Source organism: Mixophyes fleayi, chromosome 1, assembly GCF_038048845.1.
Source record: "Mixophyes fleayi isolate aMixFle1 chromosome 1, aMixFle1.hap1, whole genome shotgun sequence".
Lineage (NCBI taxonomy): Eukaryota > Metazoa > Chordata > Amphibia > Anura > Limnodynastidae > Mixophyes > Mixophyes fleayi.
The window spans coordinates 411,513,556-411,535,113 of NC_134402.1; the positions used below are offsets into that span (position 1 = coordinate 411,513,556).

General features: G+C 39.4%; 1 protein-coding gene across 2 annotated transcripts in view; it reads right to left on the reverse strand.

Moving 5' to 3' along the window:
* Nucleotides 1–21,558, reverse strand: part of PIK3R1 (phosphoinositide-3-kinase regulatory subunit 1) — a 45,053-nt gene that overhangs the window by 20,818 nt on the left and 2,677 nt on the right. The window contains exon 1 of one of the 2 annotated variants that reach the window (XM_075182494.1): nucleotides 92–364. The exons of the other annotated variant lie outside the window; for it this stretch is intronic. Within the exon in view, the coding sequence (XP_075038595.1) occupies nucleotides 92–236 (145 nt within the window). The 5' untranslated portion in view covers nucleotides 237–364. Of the gene's footprint in view, nucleotides 1–91; nucleotides 365–21,558 lie in introns of those variants that run through there. 2 annotated transcript variants of the gene reach the window in all.

Below are 21,558 nucleotides of genomic sequence, written 5' to 3' on the forward strand. Positions count from 1 at the left end.
CAGAATTCGGGGGAATACTGCATGCAGTACAGGACAGCCTGTGTGGGAGCACAAGCTGGGAAGTAAAACTAGCAGTATATGTGTTTCATACCTGCCACCAAAATTTTTGCTTGTTTGGAGTTGCTCTGAAAGACCGACTGAAACTTGGGGGCAATAAACCCCCCCTTTAGAAACTTGGCAACTTTGTTTATTCCTTTGCTACAGTCTTCGATCAGCTTTTCGCTAAGTGCAATCATTTTCCAATCTCAGATCCGTATATATCAGCAAGGGGAATACATCCAGTGCCCGAGCACCAGCAGAAGCTCCTCACACGGTGGATGGACGAGTGCAAGTTGTAAGTTCTCCAGCAGGTAGTACAAAAAGGCTACTGATGACATGTCATCCACGCAGCATTTTCCACTAAGTCTATTTTTACTTGCATACAGCGGCAGCAAATCAGTTGCCTTCATACCTCAAGATGCCCTCCAATCCCCTGGCTCTTGTCTCCCAGTAACAGAGACTGGCCTGAACAGAGACCCTGGAGCCGACAGCATACCTTACATCGAGAGCCCTGCCAACACACTGCAAGATGAAACCGGCTCACAGCTGCACCTTTTGAAGAGGTTCTCAGCAGAAAGATATTATAAAACTAATACCTGGCACAGGCCAGTGGAAACTTAAAGCTTCTATATTTGTTCCAGACACACATACCTGAGCCAAATCACTGATCACCAAACCATGAAAAGATTTCAAAGAATAAACCCGCATAGGTCTGTGTGTACATTACTGTGCACTGCGGAAAAATGTTCAGCCACAAACCTATTGATTTTAAGAACACAGGAATGAAGAGATCATAGGACCTGCGACTACCAAATCATTATTAGTGGACTTCAACTTTGTTGAAGGATTCATATAAATATGCATGAAAGGTACCTGGGGACAGGTAGAAATAATAAAAATACAAAAGTCACGGAATAACCCTGAAGGAGAAAACAAATAGAAATTGGTCCTCTTGGGTTCATTTGCATCTTATTATGGATTTAAAAATAAAACTTTTTCCATCTGCCTCAAACACATCTACATTGTGCATTACCATCTAAGAGGTGTGGGAACATTTGATACAGAAGCAGCGTTTAATGTTACGTTGTATGAGGTTAGCTTAAGAGTGCACCGCTCTCAACACAGCAAGAAATGCTGAAAGTCACCTAGAGATGGGTGAATGTGAGGAACTGCAGTGCAAGAAGGCCCATATATGAGACACTGACTTCAGGTCCCGAAAACCTCCGACAACACAGCCGTATACTAAACTTGCACAATATATGGCAGCACGGTGGCGTAGTGGTTAGCACTTCTGCCTCACAGCACTGGGGTCATGAGTTCAATTCCCGACCATGGCCTTATCTGTGAGGAGTTTGTATGTTCTCCCTATGTTTGTGTGGGTTTCCTCCCGGTGCTCCAGTTTCCTCCCACACTCCAAAAACATACCAGCAGGTTAATTGACTGCTAACAAATTGACCCTAGTCTCTCTCTCTATGTGAGTGTATGTTAGGGAATTTAGACTGTAAGCTCCAATGGGGCAGGGACTGATGTGAGCGTTCTCTGTACAGCGCTGCGGAATTAGTGGCGCTATGTAAATAAATGGTGATGATGATCTGCACCTTTTTCCTTTTCTGAACAGCTAATAAATTCTCTCATTTGAGCTTTTATGGCAAGAAGTCCGGCAACTACTGTTTTCCTAATTAGTACCCTGCATTAAAGAGCAAGTGCAGGTGAATGGTCTGTGAGGTGTTGTACATCATGTCCTGACAGGTCAAGCCTCAGTGAAATTATGAATTATGACCAGTCATCTACTTTTCATTTGCTATAGAGTAATACTTCTTAGAAATAGGAGCTATAAATAAGAGAACAGATGGCTTTTGTTGGCTCCAATCAAAGCAGAGACACTTTCTGGAAGTAAGCCCCGAGGAATTAAAGCTGGATTGAGTTCTGCTGCCCCCTACATGGCTCTCCTGGATTAAGGAGCTCACAGCACTTTAGATCAAGTGCCATTTAATAAAATAAATAAATAACATCATGCCAAGACAAAGTCTGCTGACATCTCTCTATATTGTAAGCTCTTTCTTTTTAAGCACATGTAGCACACTAGACTGCAGCGAAGAGTTAAAATTAAAAAAATACAAAAAATAGCGCTACTTTGAAGACTAATACTTTCTAAACGTTTTATTTATCCGGAGGGAAAACATCCTTCATCATCAACATTTATATAGCGCCAGCAGATTCCGTAGCGCTTTACAATTGGGAACAAAGCGTAATAAAACAATACTGGGTAATACATACGTAGAGATAAGAGTGCCCTGCTCGCAAGCTTACAATCTATGAGATTGAGGTACAAAACAGGATGCAGGGAGCATGTCTTTGTTTTTCTATGCACAACGGATTTATTGTCTGTAATCCCTCTGAAAGACACCCCAACCAAACGGAGAACCAGATGAGCTCAGCAGCATCGCAAATGTAACAAATCAGGTTAAAACATCAGTAGGCCAACTTGTAAACATTCGTACCCTACCTTTGGATAAACTCATATTGTATGTTTAGGGGAAATAGAGATCATAGTTTTCATTATATGTGTTGCCAAGATGACTTCTAATCTACAATTTCCAGTAATGCCCATCTTCAAGATGTTGAATGTGAACGTCATTCACATAGTGGATACCACAATAAGGCAATACATAACAAATATAGACACATTTCTAATTAAATATAACACTTTCCTTTTAAGTATCTATATCTTGCCTCCACATGTGGATGCAGCCATTTTGGTCATGAATACTGATTTCTTCTTCGCATATTCCCTATTACAAATGGTCTTCTATTAAAATCTACTGAATTGAATTTTTGAATGTTGGAATGACATCACATTAGTCACCTAGACACAGTGCAGGCAGCCATTTTGAAAGCTTGATTTTGAGATCACCAATTCACTAGGAATGAGGCAAAAAAAAAACTCACTAGTTCCTTGTTAACTCATAGGCTACATTCCACAAAACATCCAAGCCTGATGCATGCCGGTGATGGGTATACTAAGAGTGGGTTTACAGAACATATCTTCGTTTCATATGTCCCTCACATGAGTTGGTCTAGACAGAGTTAAAATATCTTGGAATGATCCTTTACCTGTTACTAATTTGGTGGCGTGGATACCAGTCTTATACTTATATAGGCGATGACAGGAGATGTGCTTTCTGAAATGCCAACACTGTAACACAGTACCGCAGTCATGGACAGGAGGGATTGGAGAAGGTGACCTGAGTGCAGGGCAGAAGCAGAGCCCTATAACTAGCCAGCTGACAAACACAGACAGGTCAAGTCAGGCTTTCTAGCCAACTTATATTATACTGTGCATCAATTTTATATGTTACACTACACAGAAAGTGCCCAGAAACAGTCACAACAGGTGATCACCACACCAGTTTCTATCGTTGTCTGATCTCAAATATAAAAAGAGAGCTGTATGTCAACAGATAGGTGGCTGGGAGGGGGGCAGGGGGAGCACCTTAGGATTTCGGAACCTCTTCTAAGGAGTCGTACGGACTACGTGGAATGGTTATACACAGTGAGCTGAAGACAAGAACAAGCCGCCTCATTAATTGATGAATGCAGGAGTGTCAGCTGTCCTTAGCCAAGACCTAATGTACTCCTAATACACCCGACCCAAAATAATGGTTAATAAAAGCAATAATGAAATTGGAGTACTTTGCTGTCTGTTTTGGCACTCCCAGCACCCCAGTGTTTGAGTTACATGTCTTCAGCCTGTCCCTCTATACATGACGGACTATTTTTCAGCTGTGTGTAGAGGGGCAGGATAACATACTGGAGTACACACTGTGATGTGCGGGGAAACACGGGTGCCTGACATGCTAACATGTACCAGCATGTCACTGCCTGTAGGCAATACACAGTAACGTTGTATTCTTGTGGAGAAAGCATTAGGGCACATGTTTATTCCTGCCCCAACTACTACAGATAACAAGTACATATCCCCACTAGTGGTACAAGTCAAAGTCACCACCGTGTCAACCAATATAACGCGACACCGAGAGGCCAAGCAACCATCCAGACACGTGCCTTCGTTTCGTTGATTGTCTTTCTGATTGGCTCACCTTTTATCAGATCTCAACTGGGCGGTAAAGGACTGCTGAGAACTAGTTGAACGGGACAGTCCCTCCTCCCTGAATAATTACCTCTCTCAGCTTAAACTAGTTGATGAAGGAACCCAATTAAATTTTGAATAAATTCCTTTGAAACACTAAAAATGTGAATTCTTATTAGTCTACTAGATACATGCCATGTAATATAAAGTTATGTGTGTGTCTGGGCGTATGATAGTGTATAACAGGAAATTAAATTTCATTTTTGGCCCCATTTCTATAGGGGTTTTATGTTTTTGGGTTTTTTTTATTTCAGGAAAATCATGGTACCCCATGAAATGTTATCACCTTGCACAGGAGCACCACAGATAATCTAGGCAACACATTAAAGTAAACCAAATAATAAAGCTGTAAACAGCCTTATTACAAGTATTGTATAATTTAATATTCTACCAGCAACCTGTCCTAAAAAATCCATTTGGCACAAAGGTTAAAACCATTCAGCAAACAGGGTCATTTTTAGACTTGGGGAGACCAAGTACATATATAAGACGACACATATTCCACAGTACACACTGCCTGGCTGTCTACACTTGTGGTGTGTGTCAGCATGTACCAGCCATGTACAAAACCAGCCATGTACACATAAAGTGCAATTTAGACTAAAGTTCCATTATGGTCTCAGAGAAATAGAACAAGCTAAACTGCAGAAATGAAAGCCACCGATATTATGTTCGCTAATTTTGAACGTAAGCCAAAAAAAGAAAAAGAAAAAAAGAGAAAAGAAATAAATTCACAGAAATCATGAACCTTCGGGCTATACCTGAACACGCTGCAATAGAATACGCTGTAGGCTACTCCGGCAAAGATAGATATTACACATTACTGCCAGCGAAACTCTATATCGTACACTGCTAGATTTGTGTCTTGCTGTAAGACTGCAGAAAGGCCTCGGGGAGAGCAAGTTGATGCTTTTCAAATGTCTTTTATTTAGTCAAAAACCATTGTCAGAGCAAACTGTCACTTTACATATTTGCCTGCCCGCTGGAGATAAGCGTTACACAACAGACCATATAATCATGTGCCTGCTGCCACATGGAACACTAAACATGGTTCAAGAAAAATAAAGTTATGTAAACTGTACCCACAAGGGAGGGGGAGAGATAATTACCCTGCAGTGTAATAAAACAGTGGGGTGCGTCTAAATGTCACTCTAAAGTATGCAAAGTATTGGATTTCAAGCTTACTCACACCAAAAGGAGGTGAGATCCTACTGGCCGTTAACAGTCTGCCAAGAACACAAATGGTGACCGCTTCATTTTCCACCATCATTGAATCTGGAAATAAACTCTGTACATATTTTACTACTGAAACACTGTCATCTCCAGCCCAGAACAACAAATTGAAACCACATTTGACTCCCTTTCCCTGTGAATTTACAGTCCGCCCCCAACTACCACACAGTAACAGGCAGAATATTGCCTCTCTGTCCATTTTATCTGACATTTAACAAATTCTCTCTGGCATCCTATAGTCTTGCCAACACACTTTTTTTTTTTTTTTTTTTGGAAGGGAAGATAAAAAAAAAAAAACAAAAACTCGCTTTTTGCCAACTTAAACAGCAGTCTCCTCAGGCGATCAAATAATGAAACACACATGTACTTGCTTGCACGAACCTGACAAATGAGAGCCTCTTAAACTCAGCTAAACTGTTGCACAATCCCTACATACACTGGGGGGGGGGGAGGAGATCATGTACAATGCATAGAGAATGTAACACTGATACGCAAAGGGTAAACATAGGGAGTAAAGAATATTTTGAAATGCACTTTATGTTGGAATACCAGACTGTCCTCTTGCCTCCCTGCTGACGGATTTGTTAAGCCTACAGATTAACCTTCATAGAAAGGGTTTAACATTTTATATGGCAGTTGTTAAATTGGATAAGAGGTATACACCCTCCCGTGTTCTTATATTGCAATCTATGTTAACCTTGCTGACACAAAGGGTACCAATCAAATTCAGCAGCAATGCAGGACAAGATGTTTTTCTTTTTTGTTTAAATATATGACAACTACTAAAGACAAGTTCACATGGAATCATTTAGAGATCTTGCTCTTCAGGGTGAAAGCTCTATTTAGAGAGTCTGCTGGTGCAGGCGCATGTTTCACTACAGTTTCCTGTCTGGGCCTATAGTGCAGCGCAATCATGAATCGATATTAGCACCACAGGGAATACATTTTTATGCACGACAATCTGAAGGGTCACACTACACATTCAGTTATTCAACTGTGCCCGTCTCCTGCACACAGGAGAGGCAGCCATTCTGTAGCCTGACCCATTATTTACACTATCAAATCATCACAAACTAGTGACAACGGGTCTCAATGCCTTAGTGATGTCACTAGTTCCTAGTGACTGGATAGGCTGCCTTCTCATGAATACTCATTCAGGCCACAAAATGGCTGCCACAACTATGTGCAGGCAATGGGTACACGGACACCTGGGGAATCAAATATTACGTACTTTATATATAGTTGCTTTTAATAAGCAGAATCACATGACTCAGGCTAATGGAGAATGGTTTCTTATAACTAAAAAGAAGTGTGTGGTGGATTTTATGGAGCAAGCAAACTGCAGGTTACATGGGCAGCCCAGCTGTGATGTCACATTATGGGGGTCTAACACATGACCTCCGGTCTCCTTAGTCATATACAACTGGAGTAAAAGGTGTCATTACTGTGTCACTCTTTCATTCAAGATTTGGATAATTTGTTTTTCTACCTCTGCTTCAAATGGAATAGTAAGTAATATACTACAATTCACTTTAATGAGAAGCAATATTTCATATAGGAGCTAATGCAATGTTATACACAGTGTGAAAACTATGGATAATATTACCAATTGGGCCAAATTGGTTTTGTTTGTTTTTACACAGTGCAGCACATTATATCTTCTTCACAGTGAAACATAATGTACTAAAGAAAACACTGCTGCTCTAAGAATACAATGGCAAAAGTCTGAAGTATTCTGTGTACACATTTACCAGTTACCGCATGCGCAAATGTGAGAATATGCGACCAAAATCTCCCCTCCCCCAGGTTAACAACTAAGAATGTTCATACAGCGGCATCTAAAGAGACTTTGATGTCGACTGAATGTTTACAATTTACCATGGAAAATAAAAATGGGGGCAAGTAGGTCCAGTTCCAGTAAATTATAAAGTGTACCGTGAGAATATCGGTCTTGCTAAAAGATTTTAAACAAATGTGGGTAATTTACAGAAGCAAAAGATTAAGAATTGACATTCACACTAAAAACATCCAGATGAAAATCTTAATTCAGGAACATTTAGTGGTGTATACGAAAAACAAAACTGGAACAAATTGGCCTAGGAAAATAAATAAATTTTGGTAACACAATCATATTCAGGAGACAGAATCCTTAGTATATGGTTGTCAATCACCTGAGACTGCAATGTCACTTTTATATAGATACGAATGGAAAAAGAATAAAATAAAAAATACTTGCAAAAAAAAAAAAAAAAAAAAAAAAAACTGTCCTGCAAATTATTGACTAGGATAAATAGCCGTTACCTACAGCTAGAGAAAGGGGATTTCAATGACCAGCTCTGCTGCACAATTTTCTTCTTTACAACACGTGAACGTCCACCACAGCTTCTCCCATTTCTATAGCCCCCCGCTATGTCTCACAGCCCCGGTAGTATGCTGTAGGGCAGGCCTGTCCAACCTGCGGCCCTCCAGGTGTTGTGAAACCACAAGCCCCAGCATGCTTTGCCAGTAGACAACCTGTTGATAGCTGGAAGGGCATGCTGGGACTTGTAGTTTCACAACATCTGGAGGGCCGGAGGTTGGACAGGCCTGATGTAGGGCCTGAGGCAGTAGTGAAGCTTTAAGACTTCACACACAGCCTGAAGACAAGATTTTGCCGCTCTCATTTCTCTGGTAATACCCAAGGCTGCAAACCATATTTTCCTTCCTATAAAAGGTGTGATATAGATATATATATATATATATATATATATAGTATTTGTCATTAAAAGAAATCTAGCATTTATACAGTTCAGCACTATGCTCTCTTAGCTTCCTCGTGTGGCTGGCCACAATGTAGTAGGAGGTTTGTGACGTCAGCATTTTGCAGGTTGTACAAAGAAGGGCTCAACCACACTTTCAAGCGTATGTGAAAAGGAGAAGCTAATGCCATTTTACATGGCACCATTGTGAAACTAATGCTCCACCCACTAGATTTTGAGAGACTTACACAAGTTTTTCAGGACACATTCACACGCTGACTGATTGGTTTCAGGCGACTTTGGATAAAACAAGCAAGTTTTGGTCAACTATGGAGAGCCATAGGACCATCCTCACTAGTACATCTAGACAATGCTTCCTCTTCTGAAGGCTAATGTAATCTGCATGGCAGCATTCAAATTTTAAATAGCAGCAGTCAGTCACTCTGCCTGACCAGAACAAACGTTTCTGCAATGATGAGACCCAAGTGGAATGAAATGGATCTGCCTGCGGGTGGATGTTCTGTGTGAGCAAAGTTCCATGTCATAGGGCAACACACTGGCACAGTGGTTAGCATTGCTGCCGCACTACGCAGGTCACGATTCTGGACAGGGCCCTATTGGTGAGGGGTTTGAATGTTCTCCCAATGTTTACATGGGCTTCCTCAGGATGCTCTGGTTTCGACCCACAGTCCAAAAACACACAGGTTAATAGTCCTCTGACAAAATGGACGCCTGTGTGTCGTAAGCACCAGTAAGACAGCTTCTGATGTGCATGATTACATATTCTTTGAGATAGATATCTATCCAGGCATGTTTGTTTTTAGAGCACATCTCTTAATATGAGAAGATCTGTGTATAAAAAGGAACAAGTGTCAAACTTTGTCTCTGTATTAGATGAAGCTGTAAAGCAGTTCAGAATGTTGAAGTCACCGGCCAGCGAATCCATAACAATCCTTATTGCCATGACCAGATCAGAGACATCGCAGCCAAGGATATCAGCAGTGATGAGTCATGAGCATCTAGCCAAGGTAATTACCCTTGTAAATGAAATAGCACGTGCCCTTGAATTTAGGTTTTCAGAGCACTTTTTTTTTTTTTTTTTTTGCAACTTAAACTAAACGTCAAGTCCAAAATGCAACTTTTACACACAAAACACTTGAACATTTCGATTTCAACCTAAATGCCATTTTCATAACAGTAAAATGCTAAAATGCCTAACGGGATACACAGGAACTGCCCCCACAATTTTTAAGTCAGTCAGGACTAGATCGTGTTAATATTCGATGATTAAATCAACGTTTATTTACATATTAAGACCGTTTTGGCCCATTTCAGCGGTAAAGCGTTGTCAGCAAGCAGTCACAACACTGATGCTTGAACATCCTTTCAGAAATGATCTGTATCAACTGGTAGTGGGTGAGCTCCCTCTATTATTATCCATTTTCCATAACTGAAAATAGCATAAGCTTCAAAAGGTTAAAAGGGCTGAGCTGACAAAGCTGTTCACAGTCCCCAAAAGACAGATATATATATTTTTTTCCCAAAATAAATTCTAAGCATAAGTACTGCAAGACAATTGCAAATATTTAAAATAAAACTATAATACACAATGAATGTCTTACCATAGAAGAGCAGTAGTTTAAATACCAAAATACTATAACTTGATCAATAACAATGTAATAGCAACTAAATAATGTTAGCTACCATATACAACATATTTGCATTGATTGAAAATAAATAAGTATAACTCAGTAAGGATCAAATATGTAATACAGAAGCTTGAAAAGGTCAACAGACAAAAGTTTTAGAATGTAGAACATAACCAACAGAAGGTCAATCATACACAACCACATTAAACAACGCATTTAAAAAAGTAATGTAACAGTGGTCAGTGTCACAAGAACAACCACTATAGAAAACTAACAAGGTAGGTATGTATGTATGTATGTATGTATGTATGTGTAGAGTTTTGCTCCCTATTGGGTAGAAAATATAGACAGTACTATGGACATTGTTTTAGGAAATACTATTGTGGGCAGCACAGTGGCCTAGTGGTTAGCACGTCTGCCTCACAGCACTGGGGTCATGAGTTCGATTCCCGACCATGGCCTTATCTGTGTGGAGTTTGTATGTTCTCCCTGTGTTTGCATGGGTTTCCTCCGGGTGCTCCGGTTTCCTCCCACACTCCAAAAACATACTTGTAGGTTAATTGGCAGCAATCAAAAATTGACCCTAGTTTCTCCATGTCTGTCTGTCTGTCTGTGTGTGAGTGTGTGTCTATAGTAGGGAATTTAGACTGTGAGCTCCAATGGGGCAGGGACTGATGTGAATGAGTTCTCTGTACAGCGCTGCGGAATTAGTGGCGCTATATAAATAAATGATGATGATGATGATATTGTGGTACACACCAAGATGCTTTACACATATGTAATACTGTCCTAAATCATATCACCAAAGAGTTGGTTGGAAGAAGACTGAAACCTTTATTACTTAACCAGTGACGTAGTGATTTACAGGTTGAACAGAAAAACCCTAACTTACACTGATGAGTCCCATAAGGGCGAAGCAGACCTTGTGTAGGTGGGACTGCATCTTGGCCCTCATTCTTGTCAGGCTCAGAATGCTTAGTGGGTACAGCACTGGCATGAAGAAAGAGCACTATATGAACGTTGTACTTAGAAGTGGAGGATATATCACAGATTGATATGTGGCAGTAAAGAAAAGTGAATATACCTGGCAAGAATTCTGTCAGCAGTCCAAAGAGTGTTTATTCTACTGCCTCAACCCTCCCTCCACACACAGTCTGCTTATGCCAAAGGCCTGCAGTCACCAACGCTACGCTCTTCACTACCAAGGATGTAATAGTGTAACCATTTAACCAAACTATAAGGCGTTTATTAACCTTTCATGAAAGCTCCAAATTATTTAACCAATATCCGTTCCCCTCAGTGGGCTCCCTGATCTTCAGCCCTCCAATTTCAAAGCCGAGAAGTAAATTCAGAAGGATCAAAGTCTATAAATAGAAGGCTAAACAGACTGATAATCTGTTTAAACATTGACCAAAATTAAATATTATATCTCCATTTAGCAAACCCACATTTCCTAGTTTCTGAGATAGAACATGCAGAGTCTTCTGAATGTGCATCTTTAGCACATTATCTGTTAGCGACTTACTACAATCTAATTTGTAACAGAACAAAAACAAAACAGTGCTGGGGCTTAGAACCAAACTCAGTACAGAATCCACGTTTGATAATAAACCATTTAATTGAATAAAAACAAGTAAAAATACATATGTAACAATACAAATATCAGTGCACTGATAACCAATCCCTCCCCTTAATGGCATGCACGGAATAAGCAAATGGAAGTCTCATAGAGCTCAAATACTCAGAGTTAGTTCCAATTGATAGATCCAATTATGTTAGGTTTGTAGCCAGTTTGTCTGCTTTTTTTTTTTTCTTTTATATCTTTGTCAACAAGATTAATACTTATTTTATATTTTTAGATAAGTAGTTACTTTGACCCAGAACAGCTCCCAAATTGCAAAATCTACTCATTGCTACTTCAATAAAATGAACAGATATGATAAAATATGTTACTTCATCCAACCTGTTTGCTCTCCTACTCTCTTCTAGAGGCCAGAGAAAGTCCAGGTACACACTATAGAAATATTTCTCCCGATGCAATGATTTTTTTTTACCAACGACTGTCCCAATCAGCATGCCGATTCATGTGTACACACTGTACGCGTTTTAAAAGATTGACCCACAGATCTGTGCTCTTCACCTGTCAATCATCTGCTGAAAAGATCATGGCACTGTAAACTCTAAAGTGATCTGCCTACACTGCTGGTCATGAGTGTACACACACGGTAATGGTTGGAACAATGTCATTCCAGTTCTACAAAGATTTTCAGTCCATTTATAAAATAAACGATACTATGTTCTTTGGAACGATAATCCTTCATTGTTAGACTGTACACACTAATGGGATATCAGGCCGAACGGTCATTTATCGTGTGAAAAACCTGTAGTGTGTATCAGACCTAAGAGGCATATTCAATTGTTAGCGTTACAGCCAAAAGTAATGCGCCCGCGCACTATTACCCTCATTACGGTAATAGTGCGTGTAAATACCAGTATTACGGTACTTTTCTCGCTGGATTTCAGCTCGCGGCTCAGGGAGCCGCGAGCTGAAATCAGGCTTACTATTACTGTAATGCCGGTAATAGTTTTTCCGCGGCGGAAACCGCGGACAACTGAATACGCCCCTAAGTGTCTTAGAAACAGTTACTTTTGCCTTAATCCTATTTTTGCCAATTCTGATTACAAGTCCTGCTTTTATCATGGAGCTACGTTCTTTTTAAGATCTATAAAGATTTGTTCCATCACTGCTGAAGAGGACATTTTTATGTACTGACACAGGGTAGAGTGTAAAGGAGAAGAGGGCAGGATCAAACCTCTCTGGATTGTAAATACAAAACATGAAACAGATGGCAGGCACAGGCCTCCTGATGCAATTAGCTTCACAATCACTTTTGGTTACTGTGCTAGTTAGACAGCTTTACCATGAGGGGATATTAGTGACTGAAGAACAGAGGCCAGTGGGCCCAGTAGATCATAGCTCTGTTCTACTAGGACCATTAAATAAAAAGACAGCAACACCTAAAAAACAAAACAAACATAAAAAAATAAGACGACCAGGGCAAGATCTGCAAGTAGAATTTTTTATTTTTTTTTACAACGTGGCCTGCAACACCAACATATCTGGCAAAAGCATTGACAATGTGCATTGGCTTTTACTGACCTTACAACTGGGAGCTGTAAATCAGCTCTATCCATAGAGAAGAACAGAAGAACTTTTTTTTTTTTTTTTCCTACAGACATCTGGTTTTGGAATGTACCAGCAGTTAAAATGTACAAGTCTACTATGGGGGAAGGGGAAATGTGCTCAGTAACTGTGTGATAGGATGGACTACTGTCAACGTGCTTCATTAGGCCATTTTCAATCAAAATTGAATTTGCAAAACACAAAGTAACCAATGCTTTTTATAATTTCCACTGTACAATAACCTGGGGAACTGTAAGGGTTGAGAAATCAGACTGATTAAAGGCATCTTGTAAAAAAAAAAAAAAAAAAAAATATCTATATAATCATTTTGAAAACCAAATTACATCTGACCCTCAAGCAATAGGTTCTGCATTCTTGCACGCTAGAGCAATACCGCCAGACTAGCATTTCCATGTCCGTTTCCTTGGGGACTCACACACGTGCTGGAAAAATGGTGACCCCCAAATAAAAACCCACATGCATGAAACAGAGCGCTTTAATGATGCATTTACCGTATTCTCTGTGTGCTGCACTTTTATGAATACAGTTTATCGTATGGATAGCGCGCGTTACCACATCAGAAGTGCACTGTGCTGTGCTCTATAGATTTAAAGCATTAATATTTTAGAACACAATGAGACCAGTGTAACCAATTCTTACTTGTTCTATTCTTGTTAATAAATGCATGAAAACGCACAAGTGAAAAGTGCAACAAAAACGGATAGGAGAGAGCGACCACTGAAGTTAGTTTTCATATTGGGTGGCACGGAAGTCAAGAGAAATGCAAAATATCACTGTGCATCCAATGGTTTTGTGATATCCTGCCTCTGCAGTCATTCTTAAGGGTTGACAAAGCTCATCACCTTCCCCTCAGTGGCTTCTCATTCATATAATTAGATACATTTGGGTACTCCCCCAGAGTCACAGAAAGGCAAATTATATGTTGCAAATTAGTTTATCTCCCTAAACCCCACAGACAGTGTTACATTTAGAGTGGTATTAACCTTTAAATACACAGAATGGTGCAACAAGAAAGGGGGCCCACCACTGATTCCACAGAGGACTATACAAAGATGTGTGGTGGAGCCAGTGACCAATATTCTCTGGACGTCACTGCGGGATTAGTGGCGCTATACAAATGATGAGGAGTAATTGGATATTCATGTAAAACTTAGAAGAAACGCATGAATTTAAGATAAACCACTCACACCCTTGAATTCTCCAATAGTCAACTCTCTTATATCCTAATAGGCAAAATTGTATATTTGGACCCTTTATAAATCAATACAAGTTGCTGCCGTACCTACAATTTGGACAATGGCGCGTATTTCCTGGTAAGCCATACTGCGCTCGGAGAAGGCTCTGTACATGGCCACATAACTATCATAACTATCTGCTCTGACCACCGACACCTTGGTATACCTTGGTATACCATGCCCATGGACCACCATTCTAGTGCCCTAAACCTGCCCAGAGTAAATCACAGCGTTGAGATAAGCACTGTAGCCTAAGGTTGAAAAAAAAAAAAAAATTCTCACCATACACCTGTAAGAAAATTGATCAAAGGGAACTGAAAGTTATTCTCGCCATTTGACTATGATCAGAATTAGAAGGGCTTATGGATGTGAACTCAAGTAAGAGTAGTTTTCTGGAGTTTAGTAAGTCCGCTACCTGTTGTTAATCTGCCAATGATCCAGATTGTCATTTTACCTGCTAAGGTGCACTACAAGGAATAAATAAATTATATTTGCAGCACTTCTCTTCCCCAGTGAACTACACATTTTGCACGAAAACAAATCACGCTTGCACACTTTCCCCCTTCAATATATTCATGCCATTTCCAGCTTAGAGGACCTACATTTGTAAAAGTTGCAAGGTGCCTTTCCAATGAAGACGAGGCTGCATTTTGTAGTTAGTGAATCTTCAAAGACACACTAAACATTCAATGTGGTGTATGCAATGTTGGAGTCAGAACATATACAGCAGTAGTGAGAGGGGTAAGATACAGCCTGGCGATAAGTAACTGCAGAAATGTTAAACGTGTCAACGCTTTCAGCAAGTGCCTTTCTACTTGGAGGCCCTCTTATTATAGCACGGCTATACTGTAAATTAGACGTGAGGAACATCTGCAGCCATCCACAGAAACAAATGACTCAGATCTTTCTCTCTAAACAGGTTTCATAGATTTACTCTAAAGGTTCCTGCTAACACCAGATAACCATATGTGATTGATTCCTTGACCACCTGCACCACTGACATCTGTTTTGGTTTGAGGTAGAGGTCAATATAAAAGTCATATTCTAACAAACTGTAGGATCAGGGTTGAGCTTGGAACATTGCTGTTCGAAATGCTAAAGAACCAATGGAGATCTATTTTCCAGGCCAGTCACCAAGAATAATTCAGCATCTAGATTAAACAATCACTTAAATAAAAAAAAAAAAAAAAAAAAAAAGAACTTGTCATGACTGACTAGGGACACAGGTTTGCATGGTTAGTCATGCATTGGAGCTCTGGCACAAGGCAGCAAAGATCTCAATGTTTTTTGTTTTTTTTTTGTTTTATGGCCGTTTTCTATTGTAACCAACTGCACTAAATTACACGGTTAACGAAAAAAACGGAACATAAACCCTAACTTGCACATGAAAAATAAGCAACAGGGGTATAAATAATACAATCATACATTTAAACTCTGGGAAGTGATTGATTTATTTTGTTTTCAACAGACGAAAATGATACAAACTGTTCCAGAGCCACTCTGTAGCACTTGAGGTCACAATCTACTGTAAAGCTGGGTACACACTACACAGTTTTCGTCCAATAATCGTCTGGATCAGCCGACATACGACCGCTCGTTCAAAAGTCGGGTCAGTGTGTACAGGGACACGATGGTCGAAAGTCTGCCCAGATGGACGATTATCGCCTCATTTGGTTGGCCGTACAGTTTAATATTTTCGTTCCAATCTCGTTTCCGCTGTGTAGTGTGTATAAACTTCCGACTGATCCATAACAGTCAGTACGAAATTGCAGTCATTGCTTACGACAACATGGCTGTAAAAAGTCGCTAAAGGGACGTCCGCTCTTCCCTTTATCGTCCTAAACAAGGCTAGTGTGTATGCAAGTCCATGGACCGAGCGATCGGCATGTAAAATCTATCGGCATAAAAAGTTGGTCGAAATTTCTGTAGTGTGTACCCAGCTTAAAACAAGGTGTTGCTGAATGCTCAGATAGTTCTAGTCATCTTTATGTCAGATATATATACACATATTGCCCATGTGCATAAACATAATTGGCTGATTGGGCAACTAGTGAACACCGTTTATGTCAAATCATTGCATATGAAGAGATAGGTCTTGACTTCTGACTGGAACAAAACATTCATGACCCATTCCATCTCTGGACATATCGAGCGGTGTGTCTGGGAAACATAGGGTAATATTTAGTATAATAATACTCCAGCCAGAAACAGAACTTAAATTGCCAACTGTTTTTGCTAAAACAAAGAAGTTGCCGTGTTTAAGTCATCTTGCATTACTCTCCCAGCAAAGTCAACTATCCATTTCCTGACTGTCTCAATCAGGACAGTACCAGCTCAGACAGGCTTGCTCTGGAATCAGATTACAGTGCAGCCTGTAGCTTAACCCCAGAGCTGTGGAAGGAATTGCAATACAATGCCATAGCATTCAATAAAGGTCCTTTGCACACCAAGTACTCGTACACGTGGCTATTAATATTACGCGTTCAACAAGTCTGGTCATTATGTTTTAAACACAGAGGGTATAAAAAAAATAAATAAATAGAGAAATTGATCTGTAGACACAAACAATTTGACAAGCAGTCACTTTGCAGCAATTTAAACATGGCCTGTATTTGCGTGCACTGTCACTTAATAGGATATATAATAGAGGTCTTACACGAGCGCTAATTAATCACACGCTACACGCTTTGAATTCCATGTTTAAAAGCAAGGAAAGTTAAAAAAAGGTTTTGTCTATGCTTTTTATAGCTATATTTCAAACACCCATGTGTAGGAGTTCTAACCAAAAGTACAGTAAGCAACATTATGACAAACTTACATGAACTACTAGGCTTGCCACAAAGTCCCTAGCCTATGTGTGACAAGACATCATTCTTGTCAAGTACTACAGCATTGGGAAAGTAATCAAGTTGATGAACTGAGCAGTAAGGTGGCTTAGTGGTTAGCACTTCTGCCTCACAGCACTGGGGTCATGAGTTCAATTCCTGACCATGGTCTAATCTGTGTGGAGTTTGTATGTTCTCCCCGTTTGTGCGCAGGTTTCCTCCCACACTCTGAAAACATACAAGTAGGTTAACTGGCTCCTATCAAATTGACCCTACTCTGTCTGTCTGTGTATGTTGGGGAATTTAGACTGTAAGCTCCATTGGGGCAGGGACTGATGTGAGTGAAAAATATTCTTTGTATAGCGTTGCGGAATTAGTGGCGCTATATAAATAAATAATGATGCTGCCACAGGAAGGGGTTTTCATGTTAACTAGTAAAAAAAAAAAAAAAAAAAAAAAAAAAATCCTAATGAGTTACTGTAAAGGAGACTGGTTCAAAGAAAAGAAAAACAGGAGTTGTCATACTAGTTTTAAACCTCACACGATTAAAAAAAAAAAAAAAGGTATTCAGAACTAAAAATATAACTAAAGCCTTTATCACTGGGGAAAACCCCTGCACACTGAAGGTCTGGTAATGACACATAGCTTTGACTATAAAACTAGCAATTATTTTTTTTGAGCTGGAGCACATTACGTGCACATGTGACAGGGAAACAGAATTCTTCTGTGCTTCAGAAAGCCACATATATGTCATGAAACCATACTAAATGCCTAATTCAAAAATCAGATCTCAAATGACAACTCAGCCTAGCCTAACTACATGGTTAGATTGGATTTAAAAAGTTTGGCCAGGTAATACGGGAAACAAGGACATAATTAGAGAGGTGGCAAGACTAAAAATTACTAATCCCTATTGCCATTGAAACCTCAGAAATTGAAAGTGAGGAATTAATGCTTGGTGTAATTTGAAGTAGTTTATAGAACATAGTAGCATACTTACCCAATAAGATGGGTAGCGGTTAGGCAAAGACATCCACCATTTTGAATTACATTGGCTTCTACCTATGCATCCTATTGGCTTCTAACTAGACTGGTTTTAAATAACTGCAGTGCCAGACTTAGGAGTAGTGCAAGACTCCGTGCAGGAACAAAACTTAATATCGGACCAGTCGGTTTGAATTTTGTATGTGCTATTTACGGTGATTATTTTAACTCATGATGACAGATCTGCTTATATATAAGTTTTAAATGAAATAGCTAAAATGTAAACATGCCAGTCACCACATATGACATTCTCTTTTACCCTCGCACCCTATGCTAGTGCAAACTAAGAGGCTCCATTGAATGATGGACAAAGGGTGAATGTACATAGGAATCATTAATCCCAGAAAACTCACCTTGCATGTACAGTGCAATAATCTCTAAGTTAGACACGTTACTACTCTAAAGAAGAAAAGAATTAAGGAACTTAAAACAGAACCCTTCTTATAACAATCAAACCAAGAAACTGAACAAATACTAAAAAAGTGAAAAACCAGCCTTCCTGAGCACTAAAACATTGTAAATTCATAACAATCCACTATGCTTGAAACGTTATTCAAGTTCATTCTCAAACAAATGCACTTTGGAAAAAACAAAACCCCTGGGTGAGCTAGGCCCTAACCACATACTCTGAATTCTGCATAGCAAAACCTATAGAGCAACAGATAAATGGGTTTTCTCAGAGGTCCTGTAAGATGCATTGGATATCATCCGGAATCGTCATCATCATTTATTTATATAGCGCCACTAATTTCGTAGCGCTGTACAGAGAACTCATTCACATCGGTCCCTGCCCCATTGGAGCTTACAGTCTAAATTCCCTAACATGGAGTGCGGGAGGAAACCTGAGCACCTGGAAGAAACCCACGCAAACCCAGGGAGAGCATACAAACTATACAGAGTTGGTTTTTTTATTGGAGCAAATGTGAACTGTTTTGATGCTTCATATAATGTTCCTAAAACTATAGAATCTCTCGAATGGAGTCCTAAAACAAGGATTTTTAAAATGTATTTATTTTTAGAAAAAAAAAAATAATAATACATGTCTATGTTGTCAACAAATTTATTGTTAAGGATTTTTGAGATTCAGACAACCCAAGCGCAGGTGGACCACAATGACAAAAGAAAGAAAACTATTGTTTAGATATCGTTTCAGGGAACTCAGCCAATACTGGTCTTCAAATGTGCCATTAATGGTACCTCCAATAACTGATGAAGTTGTGAATACATTGTCAGTTGGGCTGTCATTCACAGTTATTTCTATTTATATCTTATATCATCAGTTCCTCATTTTCATGCGGGGTATTTTGACACTAGCCTTGCATGATCATTTTTAATGGTGGAATTTTAATGCAATTTGGCAAAGAAACTCAAGCATGTAAAAGACGTCAAGGAACATTTTTAACTTTATAAAGCAAAAATAATAAATAAAAATAACCAAATCTGATGCAGCTAGCTGGAAATTGTAGTTCAATGGATGTAGAGTCGAAAGTTGTATTATGCAATCAGTGGCTCTTCAGCCATTATTGACATAACATCTCACATGATCTTCAGAACACCTAATTGTTAGCCTAACCAAACATCTCTGCAGTAAGATATCTGTTTGCCAAGTATGATTTCATAGTCTGTATGGAGATTACTGGAGTGTTAGAACACCATCAAGTAAAGCAAAATGCAGGAGAGGTATGCATATTTTACTAGTTTGTGAAGGGAGATTTAAATAGATAAATATTGAATACTAGCTAATCACCTACAAAAGTAATATACACAAACAAGTATCTGTTGATTAAAATATTTCACGTCCATATGGCTTACAAATAGAGTAAGCAGTTAAACACCTGTTCGATTAGCTCTTCTCCTCATTAACGGTTTAGCAGAGGAAGTAAGAAGTGTTTAAGGAGGAAAGCGGACATTGCGCCATTACTGGAAGTCACAAGTGTAGCCAAGATTAATTTTAGATGCATGTGAAATAAAGTGTGGCCTAATGCAAAAAAAAAAAATCTGACTTGCCAAATTGGATGTTCTGGACAGATAAATGCTAAATTCTGAAGCATACAATGAAGCTCCTGGCAGGGCAACTGCACTATTTTGGGACCATGGCAATGAGTTCAAGACAAAAAAGCTAGCTTCATAGGGCATCAGCCCCGAGTATTACATTTGATTGAATATGGATCATTGTTCCACCAGTAGTAGGGAGAGACTCAGCAAGCTCAGCTGCCGAAGGCCTGTGGTATGCCATGGATCTTACAAAGACATTTATATGTGTACAATACACCCTCAACCTCTTGACAAGCAAAATCAAGTAGTCCATTGATGCCCCAACAATTAGAGCCTTGTACATCAATACAGAGTCCTGCAGATATTTGTTGGCAACTAAAATGAACAAACTGCATCAATAACCAGTATTTGCTGGACTGGACATTAGAACTCCATGCTGTGAGCAAGGGGGCATCAACTGGTTGCAGGCACTGGCCAAGGCGAGTTTCTCAGTGCAAAAACAACCAACCCTCTAACTTGGGTTAAAGAAGAACGCCACCCAAAATACCCCCCATATTTTGGGCGGTGTTCTTCTTTAACCCAAGTTAAAGAAGAATTTTTACATGCAGCACTTCAAACTCCACTTTTAAGCCTTTTACCAAATTAACAATTGTTTTTGTACATGAAAATGAAACGTTGCATCTGTGCTTCACGTCTTTGACATGACAACCGTTAACAGATTATAAATATGGTGGCAAACACCCCCCTCCCCCCCCCCCCCCCCAAAAAAAAACCCAAAAAACATTTCACACCACAAAACCTAGTATGACTTTTGGGGGTGTATTTACCAAACTGCGGTCTTGAAAAAGTGAAGATGTTGCCTATGGCAACCAATCAGATTCAAGGTTTCATTTATTTAGTACATTCTACAAAATCATAGCTAAAATCTGATTGGTTGATTTAGGCAACATCTCGACTTTTTCAAACATGCAGTTTAGTAAATATACCCCCTTGGGAGTCTTTAAATGACAGTTTATTCTAAAGTATTGCAGTATTGTGAAACAGCTACATGTAGAGTACACTCCAAAAGATTGGCTATGTTAAACCAGCATGCCAAAAATGAGAACATGTACATATTTTTTTCTTATAGTGCTCGATCATGGACATATGCTTGGAAAATGGTCAAAAATACGACTTACATGCATTTTTCCATGCACTCCACTTTTACCAATACAACCAGTTTTATGGTTAATATATGAGAAATGGACCAGGAAGCATTGCAAAATTTTAAACAGGTCATTAAAATTTTAGAATATAATGGGGGGGAGGGGATTTTGGATAACGAGCCCATATGAAACAATTCATCCTATTGTTAATGTACTTTTCAGGTATTAGTGTCTGAATGAGCATTAAATAGCAGATAGGTGTGAACCTTAAGCCTTAATATATATCTATTTTTCTTTTAT